Below are 20,785 nucleotides of genomic sequence, written 5' to 3'. Positions count from 1 at the left end.
AACCTATCTGATTAGCCAGTGACACTAGGAACCAGAGCTCAGGAAAGTTATTTTTTTGAACTATAGCTCCCTAAACTGTCAGCCAGCAATGGTCAGTGACCATGCTAGCTGAAGGATTCTGGGGCCATCATCCAAAAAGTAAAACCACCTTTCAATTTTACATAGCCCAAGAACAGAAATGTGTCTCATGCTTCCTATTGCTTACAAAGCATCATGAAAGTCACTGAGTGCAGGGAGGAAAAAGGCTTCATAACAGAAGAGGAGACGAACAAAGAATCTTGGGCAGAATAGCACCATCAGGATGTGGTGGTGGTGGAAATGGTATGTACAGAATGAAAATAACCTTACGGCAAGGCCAGTATCTAGAATGGCTGCCTCAATATGGTGTTATTGGAAACCACAAGGGACTGAGAATGATCCAATAGATCTTGAGGAAGACAGGAGAGAGAAGCAGCTGGAGGGTGGAGTTAGATTCATCAATCACCATTTTGTGCTGACAGCTTCATTTTGTAGATTAGGCTTGTCTAGTGCGAATCCTATCATCCCCAGTCAGTGGAGAGCAGCAGATTGGGGAAGGCTGGATTAAAGAAAGCCCCATACAATAAGTGCCAGGGTGTGTCTGTCTGTTTGAAAAACATACAATTTGAAACAAATCAGGCTTGCACAGCTTTGGTGCACCAGGTCAATAGCACCCACTCTCATATTTTGTGGCCTGCCAAGATTTCAAGAAAACAATTTTTGGCTCTTTCTCCAGAAATGTATCAGCAATAACCAGGTTACAACAAAGGCAAGGTAGGCTTGGTGGTTCATGGAGACTTGATTGTAAACACATTTTGGGAGCAGCAAATTTAAATCTAGCCTTCACTCTGAGTCTAAGACAAAAGTTCAGTTTCTCTTCTACTACTCCTCCCCTCCCCCTCAGGTCACTGGAATTTTCTCTCTGTGTCTTGTAAATGTACTAAACAAATAGAATTCTGTAAACTTAGTGGAGAGATTTTGATTCAGTCATAGCACAATGAATGGAAAGAAACTTCTGATGTGTGATGTGTAAATGTAATTATGGCATAATGAATATTTAGCCCATTGAGTATGATGCTCTTCCTAGTGGCTCTTCTGACTTAGGTTACCTGAGTAAAGTGCCTACAAGTGCCAGAGGATCCAATTTGCTCCAAAAGAAGTTCTTGTTCTTCCTAACTTAAATAAATAGTGCAAACATAGATACACTACATTACAAGGACTAGAATTTAACACTCCCTTTTAAAAGTTGTCTACTACACTACAGATAGGGATTCCAAAACAGGATGTGATCTAGACAAGATTAAGTACCATTAAGTTTTTCAGATGAAGTTATCCAGTAGCCTGAGTGAAATAGTCTCTTCAAATGATTAATCTGTCCTAGCTGAGTGCCTATTGTCTTTTCTGTATCAGCAATATATTGCTGGCTGCCTATTGTCTTTTCTAAATAGGAATCTGAAATATGCACATACACTTCTCCTTTTGTTCCATCCTCTGATTCATAATCAAACAAAATTTGTTAAGATCAGGGTTGGGGGAAAAAGTTTTTAAAAAAATCCAAAACATGTTTTTGTTTGTTTGTTGCTGTTGTGTACTTTCGCTTGTTTCCAATTTACGGTGACTCTTAGACAAACCTATTATAGGGTTTTCTGGGGCTGAGAGATTGTAACTTAAACAAGGTTACTCAACAAGTCTCCATTGCTGAGTTTGGATTTGATTTCTGATCTCTAGAGTCCTAATCCTACGCTTAAACCACTATACTGCACTGGTGTAGGGGTTGTTTTTTTTTTTTTTGCATTAATGTTTTAATGGAAAAAAATGGATCCTGCTTATTATATTGAACGATTATTGTATTATTAGAAGCACGATTATGTGAACGATTATTGTATTATTAGAAGCATGAGCAGTCACACTGTAATGCTTTCTAACATTAACAATCCAAAATTAATAGATTTACATCATTTATATCATTCAATAAATTTCCAATTTTTACTCATTATTTTTATAAAATCTAAATATATGTAGATTATACATAATAATAAATACAAACTACTCTCAGAGTTGTTTTGGTTGAACTTCTGTTAATTGAAGGATTTGTTTCTAAATGGAATTTTTGTAAAAATAAATTGATTAAAAAGCAGCAACTGACACTGGATTCTGGTCTAACAATGAATAACTGCCAGTAAACTGTTAAAGTTAAAAAGTTTAAATTCAAACCGTATTTGTTCTTCCAATAAGAGGGTTGGAAAATAGTAATAATAGAAAGACTATATATATATATATATATATATATATATATATATATATATATTAAAAAGGAAGAGCAGTTTTGTTTTGTGTGTGGGAGATACTCCGAGTATGCACAAGTTTCAATTTTAAACTTACTACAAGAATAAAAACTGGATTTTTCTTCTGACACTAAACTCATTTACTTACTTATTGAGAGCCAGTGTGGTGTGTTTGAACATTGGGCTATGACTCTGGAAAGAGAATCTGAATCCCCACTTGGCCACAGAATTTCACTGGGTGATCTTTAAACAAGTCATACTCTCTCAGCCACAAAGGATGGCAATGGCAAACCCCCTCTGAAGAAATTTGCCAAGATAACCCTATGACAGGTTCACCTTAGAGTCTCCTTAACTCAGAAACAACTTGAAGGCAGACAACAACAAAGCACCATCCCACAGTTTAAAAGAATAACAAACAAAACGACTCCATGCCTTCTGATCTTGGAAGCTAAACATTATCAGGGCTGGCTTGGATGGAGAATGTTGGTTGTACCTTCTAGTCATTCAAACTACTACCCCATGATCTTGATTACCCAAGAAAATCCTATAAAATCCATGGGATTGTCATAAATCAACATGTAACCTGAAAGCACATACGTATTTCAAAGTCAACTTATCATTTTAAAAGAAAAGTAATGCCCCCCCAGTGCTATGTTTTATAAAGAAGAAAGGAAGAATGCTGTGGGTAAGCAGCATCAGTCCTGAAGCACCAATTATGGTTATGCTCTCCTAGGCCCTGAGTATGGACCCATTTGCCATTGTGCCCTCCTGCCCCATTTCCTATTGCTCTCTGGGAAGTTATGGAGTGGAAGGCTATAAACTGTGATCCCTAGTTGCACCACTGCCTTGCAGTCATGCCAAGCTGGTCTCAAGCATGTCCCTCCCAACAGGGGCGAAACAAAAAACAAACAAAAACTTTCAGACAGCCCACAAAAAGCTCCAAATCAACATCTTGCCAAGATCACTGATGGCTGTTTTGTATCATTCCTTTAAGTGAGATATTTTACTTCATATCCCATTAACAAGATAGGGCTTTGGTCTCTCACTCCTGGCTCAATATTCTAACCATGACTAGAGATAATACTGATAGATATTCTCACAGTTAATTCGATACCAATTAGATACACATGTGGGTCAGTGAGAACTTTTGTGTTCAACTTTAATTTGAAAAAAAAAGTATTAAAATGCACGAGGCTTTTCCTTTTGCTTTCAGCAGTTAGTTAAAATACTAATCAAGCTGTCACTGTAGTTTGGGAGTATCACACCACATGCCAAGCAGATAATAAAAACCATCCTGTATTTTAAAGATTTTGCACTCTATTAGAGCAAATGCAAAATAGCAACTTGGTGCAGTTATGCAGTGCCAGTCTAAGAAAGCTTACTTGTATCTAAGAACTGCAGCATTCAGCCAATATTTACCCTTATCCTTTAGATAAATAGCCCATGTTAACCATTTAAAAATAATTTAAAATAATTTCAGAAAGGCTTTTCAAATGTCAGGATCTTGAATGCACACAAACTTCTTTAAAAAGTCAACTCCTTAGTTATCCATTGAGGTTTAAAATCAAAACCCTAAGTGAACATTTGCTTGAGTGGTATTAAGATCAAACTAAAAAAGAGAGCGAGAGAGAAAGACCAAAGAGAAGAAGGAACTTATGACAGCAAAGAATGTGATTTCTGCAAAACAAGATTAGGTTTGTTGGATCCAACTAAATAAATCTACATACTTTCATTATCAGACTGGGCTGCCTTTTGTTTTTAAAGAAACCGAGATAAAACAAAAATGATGGCATTTCAATAAAACAGTCACAACTGATGTGTTATCTATGCACAAGCTAGTCATTGCTTTTCTCATCCCAGTATTATTGACCAATACTGCATTCCTGCCAGAAGCATTGATTAAACAGCCCTACATATGTCCATGCAAAATATGGCAGGATCAGTACTGAAGGTCTTAACTGGTGATATAAACCAGATACAAATTTAACACTTAAAAGTTAGAAATAAATAGTTATTACCCTGCTACCAAACATGCACAAATAATGAAGAGGTGAAGACTATGCAATATTATAGCTCTCACCTTGAAAGAGAGAAGGATGAAAATGAGGGGGGGGGGGAGAGGCTCTTTGCTTCTACCTTATCCAAGGACCACTTCTTTTTCTGCACTCCGCTGTTCTACCAGCAAGCGCCCTCGACTATAAACAAGACAGCACCAGACCACACTTAACACTACTACAGTGTTTAAGACCAAGCTAAACAGTAGAAAGCCCCGCTGCCAAGGTCAATTGCATGAGAGTCCTAATTGTAAGCTTGACATCAACTTACCACCCACAGCAGGCAGGAGGAGGCAAAGGTTAGAGCATCAGCTCTGTCAAAAACGTCAGAAGCTGCTGGGTTTTGCAGAAAAGGCCCAATCACTACAACCAATATAGTGTTTCACTTGCATTTTAAAAAAGGGGGTGGGAGTAGGTTGGCAGGAAAGAACAAAAAACCATCCTGCATACTACTCCACCCTAACAACCACTCTGCAGTCTTACTCCTAGTCAGACAATCTCTGATTACTGCACCACAAAAATAGGAGGGTGCTTGCGGTTGGAGTTTTCACAAATATGTACTCAATAAGCTGAATGTATCTTTGGAAAATAAGCTACGATGTTTTTTGGAAAATAATCTAAGACATTCTCATGAACACTAAAACGATTACCAAAATTTTAAAATAGCTCTTTTAATCAGAAGAGATTTGTTTTGCATAATCTTTTCCATTTCTCATATATATATATATTAAAGGATTACCTCTGTGTTATGGTTATTTAATGTGAATTCATCTTAAGGAATAAGGGATGGCCACTCCACATAGTAGTGAGAGACAATTTCTTTTTTAAAAATTCCAAATAGGAATAGTTGTGGAGCTGTAGAAATGCAATTAAGTTCTACACTGCATTTTAGGGATTTTAGGGAGGGGTTGCCTTAATGGCTGTTATCAAATACAACCAGCAATTAAATCCTCTGGGCAGGGGGAAATGCTAATTTTCAATATGCAATTGTTCTTCTCAAGTGACCCACCTGATATTTTTTGACCTGTTAATTGACCACTGGGGTTAGCAGCAGACACTTTCGCAACAAAACACAGTGATACTGCATTTCAATTTTTTGTCCTGCAAATTTTTACATTCCCTGAAGCTAAAAGATAAAGTGTTTGGCTTAAGTATGCCTCCTTGCTATACATATGCAACTACTCCCCAGTAAAGCTTCTGGGAACTTTCTAATTAAATTCTCCCAACTTTGAAAGTGGATAATGTGTGTGCATCATACCTAAGCTTCTTACCATGTTTTCAGTGCTGGAGTCCTTTACAAATTATTTAGGGGAAGAATTTTGAGACTCACCCTATGTTATCATCATGGAACAGGAATTTGTTACCATTTGTTGACTTCCAGATCACTTTACTTCTAACCCATATTGTCAAAAGAAACTAACGGGGATGTACTTATATGTTATTAAACTTATTATTTCATACTTTGCAAATGTCCCACCTAACATCCTCTAGAGTTAAGAACTAGAGCATGTTCAATTTGGATCTGCACGATGTGCAGATCCAAATCCACACTTTCCTGTGGACCTCACTGGGTGGTCTTGGGGAAGTCACATGCATCCTTTTCAACCTCACAGAGTTGTTGAGGGAGACACACAGAGTCTACCAGTGAAAGAAACAGTCTAAACGATTTCTGCTTCTTTAAGAGCAGGTTTTGTCAGGGGGTTAAGGAAAATTCTTTCCTCCAACAATAAACTGTGCAATCTTTAAAATATCACTAGACTCTTGGTGAAGGCCTATGTACCCTAAAGGCACTGGATCCCATTTGATTTTGGCTAAGCAGTCAGTTAGTACAGAAGACAACCAATTAATACCAGATGCTTATATTTCAGGAAGGAACTGGCAAAACCACCTCTGAGTATTCCTTGCCTGAGAAAACCCTATGAAATTCATGGGGTCATCATATGTTTGAGAACCAACTTGATGACACATACGCACTCACAGACATTTGGCTGGATTTTGATATACATAACAGACCAATGGTTACTTTTCAGTGATATAAATAATACTTCATATAGGCTATCTAGCCAGATAGTCATCTCACTATCAACATTCCCGTTTTAGGCTCAGAAAAGTCAGATTAGAATCATGGTTAGAGCTAGATTTGATCAAGCTTAGATGGGACTCACTGAAACACAATATGACAAAAATAATTAATATCCCTGTGATCTCAGTATGCATGACAAAGCCAGGATCGAAACCTTTGCGATAGTAGCAATACTGGAGATCACCTAAACCAATCATATGGACAATACAAGAGCTATCAAAAGTTTTTAATAGATCATTTCATTCTGGTGTTAAAGAGCCTCATCATCTGTCTCCTAACATTTTAAGAGGAAGTGCAACAAAGGAAGTAGACTTGAGTCTATGATGCTTTCAACTGAAGGGACAGAGCAAGCTTGTTTTTTGCTGCTTCAGAGACTAGGACTCATGCAATGAATTCAAACTACAAGAAAAGAGGTTCCACCTAAACCTTAGGAAGAACTTGCTAACAATAAGAATGGTTTGACAGTGGAATACACAGCTTCGGAGAGTGGTGGAATCTCCTTCATTGAGGCTTTTAAAACAGTGGCTGAATGGCCATTTGTTGGGAGAGCTCTGATTGTATATTCCTTCATGGCAGGGGGGTTGGACTGGTTGGCGCTTGTGGTCTCTTCCAATTCTATAATTCTGTCTTCTTTTAGTCTCAAAGGAGCTACAAGATCCTTTTGCATTCTAACAGAGGATAGGCTTGCCAAATGCATTTGAGGAAGTAGACTTAAGTCTGCAAAAACTCATGCTGCCAGCTGCTTTCAGTTAGTCTCAAAGGTGCTACAAGATCTCTCTACATATTGAAAGAAAGAAGTTGGCAGTGTGCACATTCATAGACTTAATTCTGCTTCCTCAGATGCAATAAATAATAATAATAATAATAACAACAACAACAACAACAACAACAACATGGCCTAGCTGGCATTCTAATGCTGGTCTCTAGATTATCACACACAACACTCCAAACACAACATCTCCTTGCTTTGATTGTTTCGATTGTCTTGATGGTTTCGACTCTTTTAATGCTATTTTATTAAGGTATTGTTTTGGGAGGGAGGGGACAATGGGTATTTCATAATATAGGAAGTATTTTATATTGTTTTATATTGTATTCTATTGCTGTTGTGAGCCGCCTCGATTCTGTAGGAGAAGCGGGATATAAATAAATAAATAGTAATAATTAGAGTCATAATCTAATGCTCAAACCAATACACCATGCTGGCTCTCCAGAAAAAGAAGACAACATCGTTAAAGAAACCGATGACCATAAGAATTAGATTGCATTTTCTCCGATCGCCGCAGCGCAAGCAGCGTCCTCTAGGTGGCGCGAGAGAGCAACCGAAGTGTCCCACGAGAAAGTTGCCTTCAAACAATTCAGCGCGATTTAAAGAGCTGAGAGCTGTTTTTAACTGGATCGATAACGCGGGCAAAGAGGGAATCGGAACACGGGGCTTCTTTTCCCCCTCCCTCCTCCTCCTCAACTTGACTGGCCAAAGGCCTCCTAAGCGCTGAAACCCGAATCCGATCATGCCGTACCCTCGCAACAAATGTTCCGAAAGTTTTGAGGAGTTCAATTTGCAACCCAGGTGCCTGAAAGGAGGCGCATCGGAGTAATTTCCCGATTTCCGCAACTCCGCAGGAGATATTAAGCCCCCCTTTTTTGTTGTTGTTTCAAAGCATTCCCCCCCCCCGGTGTGTGTGTGTGTGTGTGTGTGCCTCCAGCTGAGGGAAAAGATTTACATGTGGAGACCTCGCCTCCAATGACACTCCCCCCCCCAACCATCCGCACAAAGAAAAAACAGTCATGCATTAAACATGGGATTTACTGCCTTCTGGTCAGCATGCCGTTTTCTTAAACCACCATTAACTCGGACTCCTCAGTCGCCACGTTTGAACTCCAGAGGAAGAGGAGGAGGAGGAGGAGGAGGAGGCAGAGGAAAACAAGAGAGAAAGCCTTTCCCTCCCTGGCCAAAAAAGCCTCTAGTGGTTCGCAAATGGAATGGCCCCCTCCCCTCCCCAATAGACATAGTTATCGGCCTCTTCCGTCAATATAGCCCGAGGATTGGGGGGGGGGGGGGCAGGGAGAGATGAGGCTTTGTGCCGGGAATAAATGACTTTACCCCAACTTTATTTTTTTAATAATAATAATTAATAAGGGAGGGTAAGAATCCATTGGCTGCAGTTGGATGGTTCTTTCCAGTTTTCATTCCTTCTGGAGATTGGGGGGGAGGTCTTTAATAGATCTGTGCAAGAGATACATAGGCTGAAGTTAAGCATTATATATGGAGAGTATACGTATACACACACACACACACACACACACGCATATATCGAATGCCTTCCTCTCATATATATCTATAATATATCTCTATACACCCAACACTCACCACACACACACACACACATATAAGCCCCACACCTCTATATACACTGTGAGATATATTTGAGATATACAGTATATATTGTGTGTTGGGGGAGGGAGGGGGGAGGGGGAGAGAGAGCTCTTGGATCGGACTGAATTAATATGGGGATATATATATATATATATATATATATATATATATGTATATGTGTGTGTATATATATATTTATATATATATATTCCTCTCCATATATAATGCTTTTCTTTAGCCTATGTATCTCTTGCACAGATTTGTTAGACCTCTCCCCCCCCCCCAATCTCCAGAATGAATGAAAACTTTGGGGTATATATATATATATGGGGATATGTTTGGGATATATATTTGGAATATATATACTGTGTGTGGAGAGAGAGAGAGAGAGAGATGTATTGGATAGGCTGAATTAATATGGGGGGGAATCCCAATCTGGGCTTTTATTTCCCTTTTCCCAAAGGGAGGCTTCCCTGGCCCTTGCAGAGCTGCAAGTAAATTCAAGATGTTGTGGCTCAATATCCAGTCAGCAGAAGAGAAGGACTCTGGCCCGGCCCATGCTCCAAGGCTTCGCTTTTAAGCAGCTAAGCTTCTCCAGAAGTTAAGTCTCCTTTCTTTCAAAGCCTGAGAGGCTTCCCAGAGCCTCCTCTCCTCTTCACAGCTAGAAATGGGGAAATCCCCTTAAAAGTGCCCCTTCCAGAGAGTTCCTCAGTGGCCTCCCTTTCAAACCATTACAAACACATTTATTGGGGAGGTAAAAAAAAAAACCCTCCCAATTCCTCCTTGTCTCGAGATCTGAGGGAGGAATGAAGAAATCTCAGAGAAGGTGGCGAAGGGGGAAAAGAGACGTTCGCTCTCTTTCCTCCAAAGGAGGCGGCTGTTCTTCTGCTGCCCCAGATTAGCTCACCGGAGTTATTTTAGGAAGTCGGAAATCAAAGATGGCTGGAGGTCAGGCTACAAAAGGTCCAGAGAGATGGCCATCTCTCTCTCTCGCCCTCCATCGCCTCCTGCCCCCCCCCCAGCAAAAAGAGGGCTCCAAGTTTTGGGGGAATGGAAAAAAGGGAGAGGAGCTTTCCCTCTCCAGACACAGCGATGGGGGGGACCGGATTAGAGACGCTTTCTTTCCCATGCATGATTTTAAAAGAGGGCTTTCTTTGCAACCCTCCCCTCGCCCCTGCCCCCCTTTCCCTCAGAAATACCCCCCAAAGCAGTAGGAGTAAGTGGGAGAGAATAACAAAACAACAACAACAACAACAATAATACATTTTCCCTGAGGGAGGGGGCTCAAAGGTGATCTCTTCATGCTCTTCTCACCCACTAATAATACTAATATTAACAACTGGGAGAAAAGAGCATGAGGAGGAGGTCAGCTTTGAGCCCCCTCCCTCAGGGAAAGGGGTATTGTTGTTGTTGTTGTTATTATTATTATTATTATTATTATTATTATGACTCGCCTCTCCTCAAGGCTCGGGGTGGGGCGCAACATCGATTAACACCCCCCCAAAGAAAGATTACTGCCTCACAAACCCACACAAAGGAGTATTTTGTGGGGGAGTGAGGAGAAAGATGCTAAAACATCCTGGAACTCAGGAGCGACTTTCCAAGGGGAGTTTTCGACGCCGCCTTAGAAGTTTCGGAGTTTTGAGTTTTAAATAGGTCTCTCTCTCGGGAAACCTCTTTCCCAGCACCCCCCTCCCCCCCCCAATTGTGAACACTATGAGAAAATAACTATATTTATTTTAAAAAGGGGGGGGGATCAGTAAAGAAGGAGGAGTCAAAACCGGTTCAAACAAACACACACAGACAGGGTCCGATCTCCTCCTGCAATAATAATAATAATAATAATAATAATAATAATAATAATAATAATAATAATGGGGGGGTATTAGAGTTTTAGATGGAGTGGCCTCGAAGCTGGAAGGGCTTTGGATGGTTGGAGGCAAGGACCCTCCAAACATTAAATAAAAAGAAAGTTAGGGAAAGGAAAGTGCAAAGGCTGCTCCCTTTGGCCCATCTTCCTCCTCCTCCTCCTGAGTCCCAGGTGGACCGAAGCGCCCCTTACTTACCATTTGCTCCCTCCGGAGGCGGCTGCTGCTGCTCTGGCTGCTGCTGGTGCTGTTCCTCGGAGTGGAAGTGCTGGGGCTTGGCCTGCTTGCGCCGCGACATGGTGCCCACGCATCGGGAGCCCCGGACTCGCCAATTCTTCTTCTTCCTCCTCCTCCTCCTCCTCCTCTTCTTCACAACAAATTCCTCGAGTTGGGAAAATTACTCCCCGGGATCCGGAATGCGCATGCCCCAGCGATTATGATTATCAATAATGCATTGCGATTTATCATGGGCCCCTGACAGCTGATTGGCTTGAGGCCAAGAGCGGCTGGCCGGTTATTCAAATCAGGGCCCATTGATCCGGCCAAAGAAGGGGATGCCGGGCCTTGTAGTCTCTCGCTCGCTCCTTTGCTTTCTCTCCCAGAGTCTGTGTGTTTCTTTTTTCCCACCTGGGGCAAGTCACATCTTCTCAGCCTCAAAAGCAAACCTCCTCGGAAGGGATCTGGGCAAGGAAACCCCTAGGATAAGGTCGCCTTTGAGGGTCGCCATGAGTCGGAAACGACTTAAAAGCACACACCGAGAGAGAGAGAGAGAGAGAGAAGAGGGAAGGGAGGATCTTTGCAAATAAACAAACAATGGCGGGGTTTTCTGCGGCCATCAGTAGCTCAGCTTTGCAATAATGACTTACATGGTTTTCAAATGTTGGTTTCTTAGGCGCAAAGAAAAGCTCAGCAGCACCGCACCGTCGCCACAGACACAAGTGGAGAAACTTAACCCGGTTTGGCACCGCTTTAACTCTTTTCTGGCTCAAGGCTATGACATTCTGGGAGTTGGAGTTTGTTGTGGGCTCGGAGCGGAGTTCTGGACCCCACATCAGATTCCAACTCCCAGAATTCCATAGCCTTGAGCCAGAAAAGAGTTAAAGTGGTGCCAAACCGGGTTATTTCTCCAGTGTGGATGTAGCCTCATATCTAGGTATCATTTCCCCCCTTCCCCTCCAAAGAAGCATCCTTCAGGACCGATCCTTCACATCTGCCTTTTAGGTGACAAAGGCTGGATCCACAGTGCAGAAATAATCTGGGTTCAGACGGCTTTAACTGCCCTGAGTCAATGCAAGGGAATTCACCAATCTGTAGTTTTGTGAGACACAGCCTTCTCTGTCAGAGAGCTCTAGTGCCACAATAAACTCCAGTTCCCAGGATTTCCTAGCCCTGAGCCAAGGCAGTTGAACTGGATTATTTCCACAGTGTGTTTTGGACCTTTAACTGCCATAGCTCCATGGTATGGAATTCTGGGAATGGTAGTTTGTTGGGGCAAAGTCTTCCATAGCATGGAGCTGCGGCAGTTAAAATGGTGTCAAACTGGATTATTTCTACAGTGTGGGTGTAGTGCAAGAGCCATTGGAATCAGTGAGACAGGAGTATATATTCAGGGGTCAACTCTGCTGAATTCAAGTGGATCCTAAGGACACCTCCAGGAAACAAGGCTGCTTGCTTCTCAAAGAAGAGTCCACAGGTTTGCAGCTGCTCCCCCTGATCTGCCCTTAGACTTGTTTACTCAGGAGCAAGCCCCCTTTTTAAATAAAATAAGGACTGCTCCCACCTAAGCAGGTCTAGGATTGCAACTTGGTTAGGTCATCTCGAAATAGCAGAGAGGATTTTATATGCAGGAAGGGTTACACTTATTTTTGTGAGTATGTGTGTGCACACACCCCTACCCTAAAACTTTGTGGTACAGGTTGAGTCTCTTTTATCCTAAATGCTTGGGACCAGAAGTGTTTTGAATTTTGGATTTTTTTTCAGGTTTTGGAATATTTGCTTATCTCCAAGATGAGACAACTTAAAGATGGCACCCAAATCAAAACACGAAATTCATTTATGTTTCATATACCCCCTATATCCAACTGTACTTTAATATGCAATACAGTTGACCTTCTGTATCCATGGATTCTTCATCCACGGATTCAACCATCCAAGGATTGAAAATATTCAAAAATATATATTTTTTCCAAAAAACAAGCCTTGAGTTTGCCATTTTCTATAACGGACATCATTGTTCTATACCATTGTATGTAACGGGATGTGAGCATCCACAGATTTTGGTATCCATGGGGGTCCAGAAACCAAATCCCAAGGAATACCAATAGCCCACTGTATTGTTAATAATTTTCTGCATGAAATAAAGTTTGTGTACATTAACCATTGGAAAGCAAAGGTCTCACTATCATAACCACCCATGAAAAAAGTTTGGGGGTTTGGAATATTTTAGATTCCAGAACTCCCAGTAAGAGAATTTCAAAGAAATCCAAAATGTACCTTCCTGCTTCGACTTGTGAGTCCCGTTTGAAAGACGTCAAGAAACAATATGATTGACAATCTACAGCTGTACTTTCTTAAGATTTTTTAAAAATAGAACTTAAAAGACAGCAGGTACAGTTTTATTTTGAGACCAGATGGTTTGCTCTGACATGTGTGCACACATGCACAGACAGAGGGATGTGTGTCTATGTGTTTTGAGTGTCTCCATTATTTCACATGCATAATTGTCATCACAACCCTGTAAGATATATATCCATCCATCCATCCATCCACCCATTCTTTTATTTATTTCCTACCTTCCCCTTACTGGGATTCAAAGTGTCTTATACAAAGGTATGTCAGTTATTCAGCATTTGGAAACTTATTTCTAAAATTAATTAGTTATCTGACTTGTAAAGGACACCCCCCCCCCAAAGTGGGTTTGTTGCAAACAAATCAGTTGCACTGCTGGATACTTTGCTGATACTTCTGGATTCTTTGGCGGGGCAGAAGAATTCATATAACAAAATTAAAAATGGCCTTAAACTCAAATAGGTCCAATATGCTCCAGTGTAGTTTTTAGTCCCAGAAAAGTAACAAGAAAAGGCAACAAGTAACTGCTACTTGTTCCTCTGTGACAAGGGAAAGAAAGTAACAAGACACCCAGTTACTACTGTACATTCTTTTAAAAAAGAACACTGCTCTATCCTTGTTACCCCACAGAGTAACACATTACAGGAAACTGTTACTAGTAACATGTTATTCTTAAGCTTTAGCCTGGTTTTCATCTCTCTTTAGTCTTTACTACAATCCTGCAAGTTTTAGAGAGACAGGCTGATTGCCCCAACAGGACTGTCCCCAAATGTTTTGTTGGTTAAATCCTTGCAGCAAATGACACCCATCCAACTCTCAAAGTCAGGAGACACTAATCTAGTAACGTTATGTCAGTATTTGAGCTAGAAAATCTCAAAAGTGACTCTCCCCTTCTTTGCTATAAACATGATATGCATCGAATAACTAATTCATTACCTGTTCTGTCAAGGTACCTAGATTTTTTGCCTGATAGTAGAGTCAGCCTCACAGTGTGACTGCTGTGGCTGAATGGAGATTTGAAGTGATTTCCCCCCTAAAATATACCTGCACTACCCAGTGATATCAGTTTCATACCGCATTAATTACCATGACTCTTTCCTAAGCAATCCTGGGTTTTATCATTTGGTGATAGATAGTACCACGGTACCTGCTAAACAGGGATTCACACTTTCAGCTTGTTGACATGATCCTATTAAAATCCCTTGTTCTAGCACCAAGACACAATCTGGAAATAGGGGGATAAAGAATTGGGAACAGCAAGCATATTACAAGTTGGTATGCAGATTATATGCCTCTATTTTTAGCTAATGCTAGCCAAATCTTGCAACATATTTACTTTTTAAAAAATGGCCACTTCATTAAATTAGCAGGATTAACTATAAAGGCCAATAAAACTGATTCCCTTCAAATAAACATGACTCCGGAATACAGAAAAAATAATCAAACATTTTAAATAATGGGACAATTAAAATGTAACTGGGAGCACAGATGTATAAGAATTTGAATACTAACCTACTTTGTAGCTGTAGTATGATAATCAGGAAGATTAAATGTGACATAATCAAGAGGAATAAATTACATTTGGCCTTCTCAGGTGGCTAGCAAGTCATTAAAAGAGCTGTAATCCCAAAACTATTGTACCCATTTCAGAAATGATTAATTCCTCCTGATAAGGCTCTAAACAACTGACAATGTTAAATAACAATTACCTTATTTAAAATAAAGAATGTATATATTAAATAAATTATATTAAATTTAAATTTAAATTAAATAAAAAGTGACCCAGTCTACTGATAAGGGCACTAGATACTAAACAGCAACATAGAGATTAGGATGTTACCAATTTGAGGTAGAAGATGACAGAACATGGAAGTCCCTTTTAAAGAGAAAATTGAACCAGTGGCAGTTTAATTTCTCTAGCCTGTTGGGAAAACAACAAATGTTGCCACTGCTGTGGTTCTATGTGCTTTCAAGTAATTTTCAAATTGTGGCACTCCTAAAACAACCCTAGCATGAGGTTTTGTGGCAAGATTCTTCAGGGGAGGTTTGTCATTGCCTTCCTCTGAAGTTGACAGTGTATGACTATCTCAAGGACAACAGTGGGTTTCTATGGCTAAGCCAGGATTCAAATCCTGGTCTCCCAGAATCCTGGTCCAACACACAAAACCACACACACACACACACACACACACACACTTCCTCTTTCTCAAAAAAAGGCTATGGAATCTATACCGAACCTATCTTAACAGTGTTCTATAGCGGAAGGCTGAAGGTAATGACAATGTAGCCATTTTTAAAGCACTGGGGTAGAACATATGTGAAGTTGAGGCGGAAAAATAAATCTGGCATTCAGTGAATGACTGTCAGATTTCAAGAGAGACTTTGAAGACAGAACTTTGCAAATCTACTTTGCATTAGGCAATCATGTTGCAAAATTCATTTAGATGCTCATGACTGCGTGCAGCACGTGGATAGTGAGAGTGTTTGGGATGTGATCCTGCGAACAGTGCCCATGAACTTATCTCATAAACTTGTTAAAGTCAATATGAGGGTGTTTGAAGATCTCTTCTAATACTGTACATTTAAGGTCCTTGCCTAAAGCCAATCATTTGCCTGCTTGCTCACCTTCCACCGCCAGGGCAGTGAATTTCTCCTCAAGTAATGGCCACTTTTTGCAATACAGCTTCTTCACTGCAGCCTCTTCTGGGTAGAGGTGTTGGCTTTATATATGCCTATTCATCAGATGGTATGATTTCCTTGAATTATGACTAAATAGTAGTGTGAAAATAGATCTGGTAGCACCTTCTAGACTAATTGAACAAAAGACATCTTAGCATAAGCTTTTGTTGACTTAGGGCTTGTCTACACAATTAAAATGCTCCTCATTCTACTTGAACAGACTGTGATCTGGCCACAAATTATTCAGCGGAATTCAGGCTTTTGGGATGTGGGGTGTTGTTAAAAACTCCATAAATGCTACTGGAAAAAAATCATAATTTTTACTGGAGTGTCTGAGAGAATGCGTGTTATCAAACATATGGCCTGCCTCATGTTGATTTGCATGCCAAATCTGTGCATTTTGGCAGAGGGAGGACAAATAGATGAGAATTTGCACAGCAAAATGAAAACAAGTGTCAATGCATATGTGTGAAAATCCATATCAATTTGCATAAAATATGAAGATTGGTCCTTGGTCTACTTCCTCAGATGCATGGAGAAACCAAGTCTACAGAAGCTTATGCTACAACCAGTGGGTGATACCTCAGAAGAGGGGTGACACCAGGTTGGGCTCTCCCCCCCCCCCCCCCCGTGCCATACTGTTCATCTCCTTAGGAGGAGACTAATGAGGAGGCCTAAAGGGAGGCTGAGCACACCGCCCACAGAACCTCTGTCCTCCAGATCCTTGCCCCTGCCCCAATTGACACTGTAGGCTACAACTCTGTTAGTATTAAAGGGGCCACAAGAACTTTTTGCATATTGATATTCCAGACTAACATGGCTATGTCTCTGAATTCTATCTGGAAGCATTTGATCAAAAAATAAACGTTGGCAGTAAGAATGCTTTCCTGAACATAAGACATTTATAATATCAGCGTGAGGAATTAGTGGCCCTCCAGAACTTGTTGAAAAGCAATTCCCACCAACTTTGACAGCTGCCTCTTTTATCATAAATCTACCTAGAATCTAAGATCCTCAATGGAGTACCTGGTGTGCTTCACAAAATGCTGAGATCCTTGTTGTGGCCGCAGCGGTGATGGGCAATAAATGTGGATCACATGGAAAGGTCCATAATTACTGTGGAGAGAGCAGAGGTAAAGGGAGAAATCAGGGGGAATTTGGGACCAGAATACTCCAAGACAAGCCCAGAGTATTCTGGTCAGTGACAACAAGCCCTCAGTCTCAAAACTGCTACAATATTCTTTTGTATCTTTGTGTGCTGATACAGACTAATAAGTCTATGTCTTTGAATACAGGTTATTATGCAGAGATTGGATGGCCATTTGTTGGGGGGTGCCCTGGAAATGTTACTTTGGGGTTACAACTGTCAGAATCCACCAGGCAGCATAGCCAGATTACCATTTTAAAATATACAAAATATTTTTTTTCATAATGATAGATCAACCTGTGGAACCTCTTGCCACATTATACTCATCAACTTTAATGGGCTTAGTTGAGTACATCACTTGCTATAGCTTGTGTTAACCATACAAGTGATTTCCATTTTCGTTGACAACATACTTCTAACCACCAGCTGCTAAGGATTAACCTCATCATCAAGATTTCTTATAATTCTCCTTGAAGAATCTTACTGCTAATGCTAAAGACAGGGGAAAATGTCATTCTCTTCTGAAGGAACCAAACTAAGCATGATTGTTAAGACATCTCCAAGAAAGGATTTACTTTTAAATTTAGCAGTAATTTTGCTAAAGTGACTTCTTAAGCAAAGCAAAATGGCACTACTTGTCTATATGTCTTTTGTTCATCTCTTATGATCAGATAAACATGATACAGAGGTGTGTCCAGCATTGTTCTATTTAGTTATGGTCATTTTTAAGGTCCTGCATAGGTAAGCTTTGATATCTACAGGAAAATATGCAATTTTAAAATCGTGGAGGACATTACTGGGTGTATGTTTCAAAAGACCATGATGCCAGTGATGTAGTGATATGTAATGGATTATACATGTGAAGTGCAGGTGCTCCTCATGACATCTCCATAGTCATGGCTCCGGGGACAGTCCAAAAATGTCAGCAGTTACACTGACATATTTAAACAAATGAGTTCTGGTAGGTCTCATTGGCACCAGGAGCAGGGCTTTTGTTAAAGTTTTTGATTGCCTATTCCAGAACAAGCCTAGCCCCCAGACACTTTTCAAAATAACAGGGATAGTTCATAATACTGTAGTCACTGGGGAAAACTATTTCCTCTCTGATAAACTGCTGTGAAGATTACAACTAAACTCATCAGAGACAGGGAACTCTTAAAGGATTGGTGGATGATATTGTCATCCCTGTTAATAAAACAAACTCAGCTTTTCTGTGAGCCCTGGCTCTACTTCACCACTATAGTGTGCAGATCATGCTCACCTCTGCTTTAAAGCATGGGATGGGAGAAGGTAGACCTGGAACATTACTGACTAGGCGGTCTGCAATAGATTAGAAAATATTTCTAATGCCCAGTTATTAGCAGCAACAAAATTACTCCCTTCCTCAAATTATTCCTGAAATGAAGGAACTTGGGGAATGTAACAAGGACATATTTTTGTGTGGAAGAACTATGAGCTACACTTAGTTCTGGCTCTCTAGACAAATTGATGGATTCTAACTTCTTCTGTTCTGAATGTATATCTTTTGCACCAGGCTACAATTAGTGTGATCTTTTTCTACAAAAAAAATTAAGTACGTCCTACAAACCAGAAATTTATCAGCCCCTTAACTGAAACGTATGGAATTGTGTGTGTGTGTGTGTGTGTGTACTGATATTGTTATGAGCCTTCAAGTCCTTTCCAATTTATGGTCATCCTTAAGTGAACTGAGCCTATCACAGTCTGCAAGATTTATTCAGAGAGGATTTGCCATTGCCTTCCTCTGGGGCAAAAAGTGTATGACTTGCACAAGGCCACCCAGTGGATTTCTGTGACTGAGTGGGGATTCAAATCCTGGTCTCCCAGAATCTTAGTTCAGTACTCAAACCATGGGTACTGTTACTAATATCATTTTTGGTGTCTTCTGGGCAGAGCTTCTAGGTGGCTATCTCATCTGAGCAAGGCAAATGATACTTGTGGCTACTTACATGGGTCTTTCAGGAGTGTGATACTCACCTGTACAGCTCATATGTATGTGAAGCACTAGGGAGGGCTTACAACATTCTATCCCTCATAATAAGAAACAAAGTGATGGGAAGCCATCACAAATTTCCCTCTATTCTAACCTCTACAAGAGTAAATATATAATTTGAATATGAAAACAGCAACAACAACAACAACACTATGCTTTCCATCAAATTACACATCTTATGCATGGCGTTGGTTTTCTCTTTCCCTTTCTTTTCTTTCTTTGAACCCCGTAATGTTTTAAGCAATGGAAGGGAAAAGAGTCTTGTGCTGTTTTTCAGGAAACCATGATGAAGCAAAGCAGAAGTAATCTACTCTGATTTTCACTAGATTCACCCCATTTGGGCAGAAATGGCCATTTCTTCCATAGGACAAGGGGACACTAGAATTAACTGTATTTGGCTCAGAAAAAATAGGCCACAGTATAAGAATACTCGGTTTCATGTGTTTTTCTTTTATTTAATATTTTGTTTTCTTGGTTTTGCATACACAACCACTCCTTTGGCATGATGCATTTCTATGATGAACAAATACACTGAAATTCTCATAGAGGTCAGAAAATTACCCATCATTCTAACAATGCATCTTGTCTGGTACTGCAGAATGGAAAAGATTTCCTACAGTAAGAGCACTTAACAAAGATCCTCATATATCAATTGTTGTTCATTTACCATTTTTTTAAAAAATGGTCTCTATTCACAAATAACAATTTCAAAGAGAAATGAGATCCAGTGTGGTGTAGTGGTTTGAGCATTGAACTAAGATTCTGGAGACAAGGGTTCTGGAGACAATAAAGTGACAGATTTTCTTGAACAGAAAGAAGTCTCAGCAAGATTGAGTATAACTAAGTGGGCGGATCCAATCAGGCCTTTCACCATCAAAATACTTTGCCAAATTGACTTTGATTTATTGCATTTATGAGTTTTAAAAAGCATGTGATGTTATTTTCACATGGCTTTCTTGCAAGGGTAATAAACCACAAATAATAAGTGTGACAGTCTTAGCTTACATTCTGATGACAATGGCAGGCTGGTTTCTTCAGAATGCTGTTTTAGAGGAGTTTTACAGGAGCCATCATGGTGTAGTGGTCTGAATGTTGGACTACAACCCTGGAGACCAGAGTTCAAATCCCCACTCACCCTGGAAACCCACTGGGTGACCTTGCACAAGTTTCTCAGCCTCAGGAAAAGTCAAAGTCAAAGGCACCCCCCCCCCCAAAGAAATCTTGCCAAGAAACCCCTGTGGTGGGTTCACCTTGTGATAGTCATGTCAGAAACAACTTGAAGACACACATTAATTCTTGATTACTCTTTTAGGAATAGAAATACAGCCTTTGCTCCATATAGAGGATAGGGCTTTGAGGGAGCAGGAAAGGATATCAAACTGCTCCAGAGATTGGGTGGGTTACTGGAGAAACTGAGGTCAGTTCATATCCAAAGCCAGAGCATAGGAGGATGACTGTTTTGGATGATCACTCTCAGAATCTATCAGCAAGCATGCACAGTGGTAGCAGGTTTTTGGCTCATGCTTCTCATCTAATGTTCAGAGACTGTAACGTGTAATCAGGCTAGTAAATATACCTAGATGCATGTGATCCATTTGTATACCCCCCCTCCACTACAACTAACCCAGTTTAGCAGGGAATGTCCCAGTTAATCCTCTCTCATACCACTTTTTCAGCTTGTTTTCAAGCATGCAG

General features: G+C 40.4%; 1 protein-coding gene across 1 annotated transcript in view; it reads right to left on the bottom strand.

Moving 5' to 3' along the window:
- The window catches only part of SALL4 (spalt like transcription factor 4), a 37,274-nt gene extending 26,133 nt beyond the window's left edge, over nt 1-11,141 (bottom strand). Inside the window, exon 1 of the mRNA XM_042461314.1 lies at nt 10,884-11,141. Within this exon, the coding sequence (XP_042317248.1) occupies nt 10,884-10,983 (100 nt within the window). The 5' untranslated portion in view covers nt 10,984-11,141. The remainder of the gene's footprint in view (nt 1-10,883) is intronic.
- Nucleotides 11,142-20,785: the final 9,644 nt, after the last annotated feature.

The sequence above is a fragment of the Sceloporus undulatus genome, chromosome 4 (genome assembly GCF_019175285.1).
Source record: "Sceloporus undulatus isolate JIND9_A2432 ecotype Alabama chromosome 4, SceUnd_v1.1, whole genome shotgun sequence".
Classification (NCBI taxonomy): Eukaryota; Metazoa; Chordata; class Lepidosauria; order Squamata; family Phrynosomatidae; genus Sceloporus; species Sceloporus undulatus.
This window is presented reverse-complemented; position numbering and strand designations above follow the sequence as displayed.